At 40.9% G+C, this 5914-nt stretch overlaps 1 protein-coding gene across 4 annotated transcripts; it reads right to left on the bottom strand.

The window, feature by feature from the left end:
* Positions 1-303: 303 nt before the first annotated feature.
* Positions 304-3736, bottom strand: LOC307005065 (uncharacterized protein). 4 transcript variants are annotated; one of them, XM_079624840.1, is made up of 10 exons: positions 3414-3736; positions 2836-2915; positions 2350-2515; positions 2021-2155; positions 1876-1936; positions 1732-1758; positions 1576-1647; positions 1431-1483; positions 625-834; positions 314-468 (listed from the first exon to the last, which is right to left on the bottom strand). In XM_079624840.1, the coding sequence occupies exons 8-10, from the start codon at positions 1447-1449 to the stop codon at positions 389-391; spliced, it is 309 nt and encodes a 102-aa protein (XP_079480966.1). In that variant the 5' UTR covers positions 1450-1483; positions 1576-1647; positions 1732-1758; positions 1876-1936; positions 2021-2155; positions 2350-2515; positions 2836-2915; positions 3414-3736; the 3' UTR covers positions 314-388. The 4 variants fall into 4 exon arrangements, with proteins under 4 accessions (XP_079480968.1, XP_079480966.1, XP_079480969.1 ...); XM_079624843.1 differs by having other exon boundaries at positions 2350-2499; positions 3414-3439; XM_079624841.1 differs by having other exon boundaries at positions 2350-2499; positions 2836-3736.
* Positions 3737-5914: the final 2178 nt, after the last annotated feature.

Below are 5914 nucleotides of genomic sequence, written 5' to 3'. Positions count from 1 at the left end.
TGAACACGTTGACAAACGCAAGACAAATTGCCTTACTAACAACCCTGTTTTTTTTTATTATGACAAATATTGATAGTCCCATTCCTTTGATAATTATGAACATCACATAGAAGTATTCTAATTTACCGTCTGTGTGGGGCAAACTTCAGCACTTGCCCAATCAAGTCCTCCGTCTCTGCTGCAGTCACCGCCGGGAAGTTTTTCTGGAAGGCTGCTAGAGTAAAGTCAAAATGAAGTAAAGTTACAAGTCAAATTAAAACCTCCAAGCTAAGCATATTACTGATGTGAACAATAAAATAACACCTGCCTGTTATAACCCTGCAGATTGTCAGGTCCTGGAAGGCCTTCTTTGCCTTTCTGCCCCGCAGACTAAACTGTTTGATGGACGTCAATAGTTGCCACTCGCCGTAGCATGCGACGGATGGCAGTACCTCTGGTCGAACCTCCAAGAGTTGTCAGGAAAAGTTGCTGTAAAACATAGAAATACAAATTATACATGTAGAACAAAGTGGAGAGCTTGTACAATCTCATTTTGTAAGAGCCGTCAGTTCAGTTATAATGATATTTGAAGTTATGCAATTATATAGTGTTAATCTTAGGGCAGGACTATGGCAACTTAATTACCATTTTTTCCCCTCCTCTCCTGTTGACCGAGACTCCTGTCAAACTCCTCCAGCTCTGTGACTGTCGAGCAGGGCGACAGCAACATATCATCGACAGGAGCAGAGGGAGGTGACTGGGACTGGGAGCTCCTTAAGAGCATGAGCACCTCATCCAGCCTCTGCTCCATCTTTTCCATTCGCTGTGCCATACGGGTAATGGATGTCCACATGGCTATGGAAAAATTAATTATGTTAGTTTTAGTTGTTATACATTACTTGAATATGTGAACAACTTAAGGAACACGCTGACTTTTTGGGACTTTAGCTTATTCACCGTATCCCCCAGAGTTAGATAAGTCTATATTCTCAGAAGGCGAAGCACTGCTACTTCTGGGGAGTGATTTGCTTGTAGCCCCTGAGAACCCCCGTGGTGAGGAGCAGAGAGTTCGCTCAGAGTTGGAGTAAATCACTCCGCAGAAGTAGCAGTGCTTCGGCCTTCTGAGAATATAGTTCAGAGTATGTATATGATTAGAAGATGGCTGTCTCACATGTGACCTTGTTATTTGTACACGCTGTGACTATACAAATCACAACATGTAAATAGGAAAATGTTGCCATTATTTGTCACTTATAGGGAGCAGTATGCTAGCTGGAACTATTTACTTCCAGTATTTGTGCTAAGCTAGGCTAGCGGTGGGTGCGTCAGACAGAGTTACGGCACGCACAGAGATGAAGAGGGTATGTATGGACTTATCTAACTCTGGGGGATACTGTGAATAAGCTAAAGTCCCAAAAAGTCGGTGTGTTCCTTTAAGTGAGTCTTCTTACCTCTCATTTCCGTCTCCATGGCTGAGCAACCTCCCTCTGTGTGATGAGTTCTGCTGTTTACAACAACAAAAAAGTCAAGTTACTCTCAAGTTCCTTGTCATGAAATAGTATTTAATTGGAAATGGAAAATGCAAAGCCACTGTACCCTCAGCTTGCGTCATAATAGACCCATCCAATTCTGGGCGACCGGCTGGTTTTCTGTGTGGTGTTGACTCATCTAAAAAGAAAATAGATATGAATATTGGTCACTTCATTTATGGTAGGTTTCTTGCAAATGGAGGAGGAAGAAAAAAAAACTTACATGCAGGTGGTGGAGGCAGCTGCGGACCTGGAAACAGGCAGGAAGAGACAAACACATCAGAATAGTCACATGATATGCACTAGGTTGAATGTCAGTAGTTCCATGGTAGGAAATATGACTCAGGTTTCTTAAATGTTAACTTACGGACAGGGCTTCCAGACACACACTCCGTTCTCACACTCTCTCATTTGTGGAACAGATTCATCTGAAATAAAAGACCAAAAAATTTGTACAGATTGCTAAAAGAAAATGTTAATTTTGTAAATAATGTCTGTACTTAAGGTTTTACCATCACTTGAAGAATCCGTCATGAACCTCCTTGGGCGTTTACACTGCCTTTTGTGGACACTCGCATCGTCTTCCGTCTCAATGCTGGAAGTGTCCATCAGTCGCCGACATTTTTTCATGGCTTTGTCATAGGAATCTACATTAAGAGAACAAAGTTTTTGTGAGACAGTAGCCGAACAAAGCAGTATTTCCATACAGAGAAAACGTATTTATTTATATATAGTATAGCACCAATAAGTCACCTGTACACAGCCAGATTTTCTAGACGGCTTAAAGTTAAACCCCAAACCCTTGCATTACAACCATGAAACTGTAACGTATTTCACTTACTTTTTGAGAATGTGAAGCTCAATGGTTGCTGTTGTTGGTCGTTGTTGGTTGTTTTTCCAAGACTTCCTGATAGTGAACGGTCTACTGAGTTCTACGTAGACTTATCCATTTCCTCCAGCCAATCAGGAACGTTCGTGTTGCGTCACATGCCTTGACGTCAGCAAACCTGGCCAATCAGCATTTTAGAGGGTAATTTTAAACTAAAATGGAGTGTTGCTATCCCCGACCACGAATATTTGTTATTTCTTTCTTAAACATTAGATATGGAGTTTGTTTTTTTAATGCACTGTTTAAACGTAAAAGTATAATGCTACAGTGTGTGACATTACACATCCGTATGTGCTCGAGTAAGCAGACAGATACTGCATCATGGTTCGAGCATTACATCCACTATACAGATTATTTTATAATATATACACACAAATTGTGCTACGTTTAGTTGTACAAACATGGTTCAGGCAAACATACGTAAAAACATATACGTACCACAATGATGCTCTAGTCTACATGCATAGAAACACAGAAATGCGAACGGACGGATCCACACATTTCCCAAAATGCGCTTTCTGATGGCGTCGTACGTCGTTGTTTGGTGTGAGAAAAGGTGGAAAAAAGGAGAAAATGATATTGCTCAAGATTAGCATGTAGTGAAATGGCTTTTTTAATTTCACTGTAGGATTATGTAGACTATAGCTGTTATTGTCTGACCAGTTTCTAAAGCTAATAGAGGAGCGATCAGACACACAATGCTATAACGTTAGCACATTTAACACGGCATTGGAATGTTTGAAAATTACTGGATAGAGACGCATTGACGCCATTGCCACCTAATCAGAGGCCTTGCTTTGCATACATGCAAATAAGTGAGTGTAAAATGCCAACGGTACAGGAATAAATTAAACATGTTCTGAATGTATTCTAACAGTGATAGCAGAAAAGTATTCTAAAAATATTTTACCGAACTATTATTATTCTACGTGAAAATCACAAACAGTGGGTGCAACGTGTGTATTTCTAAAGAGACGAAAAAACGAACTAGCACTATAACGTTAAGGGCTCCATACCTGTGCTCAAACAATTTATCTTGAGCGTCCATTTACACGAAACCACTGAAAGAAGACAGATTCCCATGCAAGTTGTGTATCCAGAAGGACTTTGGTGTAAATCGCAGAACACGGAAGTCAGGACACAGGACATGATTTCAATCGGTCACCTGAAAACAGAGGCACTTGCCCCTACTGGCGTGGGGGTGTAACGGTTGAATTTGTACACTGAAAAAAAAAAAACCTACTTTGTTGGAAGTGAATTTTCTTATTTGTGAAAATCGTTCGATTGATAGATTCTTGTTTTAAGTATTTTCAACTAATACAGTTAAAAAAACGAAATCAGGCACAAAAGTATTGTTTGCTAAATTGATCAGTCTAAAATTAAATTCTTTTGATAATCTGTTTATTTTACTTGGATTTCATAAGACCAATCATTTTTGAGTGAATTAAATCAACTGACTGCAAACCTTTTATATGCTACGTCAAAAACTTAAATGGAGCTTGTTTAAATAAACATTACCAAAAACAACCAAAAACAACCAAACGGGAACGTTGTGTGGAGGTACAGTGCAACCACAGGAGAACGTTTTAGTTGGTTGGTTCCCTTAACGTTTAGGGAACGTTATAACCCTGAGGGAACGTTCCCTAAACGTTCGTTTTTGGTTTGGTTCAAACTAACCTTTAGAGAACCATAAACTAACGTTCCCTAACGTTCCCTAAACGTTCTGTGTTAGTGGGGAACAACTTTAAATACTCAATCTGTTCTGGTCATACAGAAAGGAATAATGCATCAGTCGCAAGTACTTTTATTTGGGTAAACTCACAAGAAAACGTTTTGCTTTTGTAAAATAAAATAAAACAAACAGGGCGCGCTATAATTATCTCCATGCGTGAACTGGAGCGCGCCTCAATAATGAACTGAAATACAGTGTATAGCCTCAAAAATATGATGAATATTTCTATATAAAGCTCGAAATGTCCACTTTTAAACTAAAAAATTTGAATCGAAAGCAAATACCGGCTGATTAGGCTGTAATCCATATGAAAGGTGCATTTCTCTCTAAAGGCGCATCCACTTCACAGCGGAGATGTATATAGATATGTTTGGAGCCAACACTGATTTAGAAATATATGTTTTATTAATAAACAATAAAAATGCCTCATTATTTTTTCAGACATATTATCATTAGTCTGCTTTTGCCGTTGCTGCAAGATTTGTGCTTGAGCGCGGAATAGGCTATATTCCTCCATGCACTTTAAGCAGAAATTAATATAAACGTGAGAAAAAATAAAACGAGCTCCACAGAACATAAAATATTCATTTTATTTTATTTTTCGTGTTCGCATTTATGAGGAAAAAACGATGTTACGGACGTGACAGTTCTCGGTTACAGACGTGACTGCTCTGAAATCGGCACTAAAAGATGCTTTAAAACATTCACAGACCTCAATCAGAAAGCACAAAGCCTTTCTTTAAAGTGAATTTCGTTTTGTATTAATTGTATCTTAATTTTAATCAATGTTTCATCAACCAATTGCCTGGATTTAATAAATAATAAGTAAAGCAAATATATCTATATCGCGCTCGTCGTCTCCTAATTAGCAGCTGGAGTACGTAAATGTTAAATCTGAAAAAAAAAAAAAAAAAAAAAACAATGGTAAGAGGGTGGCTGTTATGCGCATTGTGGAAAGGCGGCGGGAATCGCCTAGTGGACTGATTGTGCGTAACTGCGCATGTCTAAAACGATCAAATCAGATGTAAAGCTTGTGACATGTAAACGCACACATCAACCCGATTACTTTATTTGTCGTCCATGTAAACACCTTGTTCGGATTCTTTAATCGGATTGATTTCATTCGGATTGAGCCATGTAAACGCAGCTTGTCAGACTAAATGAGTTAATTGAATAACATCCATCCATCCATCCATCTTCTTCCGCTTATCCGGGGCCGGGTCGCGGGGGCAGCAGTCTAAGCAGAGATGCCCAGACTTCCCTTTCCCTAGCTACTTCCTCTAGCTCTTCCGGGGGGACACCGAGGCGTTCCCAGGCCAGCCGAGAGACATAGTCTCTCCAGCGTGTCCTAGGTCTTCCCCGGGGTCTCCTCCCGGTGGGACGTGCCCGGAACACCTTCCCAGGAAGGCGTCCAGGAGGCATCCGGAACAGATGCCCGAGCCACCTCAGCTGACCCCTCTCGATGTGGAGGAGCAGCGGCTCTACTCTGAGCTCCTCCCGAGTGACCGAGCTCCTCACCCTATCTCTAAGGGATCGCCCAGCCACCCTGCGGAGAAAGCTCATTTCGGCCGCCTGTATCCGGGATCTTGTCCTTTCGGTCATGACCCAAAGCTCATGACCAGGTGAGAGTAGGAACGTAGATTGACCGGTAAATCGAGAGCTTCGCCTTGCGGCTCAGCTCTTTCTTCACCACGACAGACCGGTACATCGACCGCATTACTGCGGAAGCTGCACCGATCCGTCTGTCAATCTCCCGTTCCATCCTTCCCTCACTCGTGAACAAGA

This window comes from Phoxinus phoxinus (genome assembly GCF_949152265.1).
Source record: "Phoxinus phoxinus genome assembly, chromosome: 10".
NCBI classification, from domain to species: Eukaryota; Metazoa; Chordata; class Actinopteri; order Cypriniformes; family Leuciscidae; genus Phoxinus; species Phoxinus phoxinus.
This window is presented reverse-complemented; position numbering and strand designations above follow the sequence as displayed.

What these genes read in the sequence shown, in the direction of transcription:
- LOC307005065 (XM_079624842.1), bottom strand. An exon ending in GGAGAGGAGGGGAAAAAATG is followed by an intron (nt 469 to 624) that starts GTAATTAAGTTG and finishes TATGTTTTACAG; the next exon opens with CAACTTTTCCTGACAACTCT.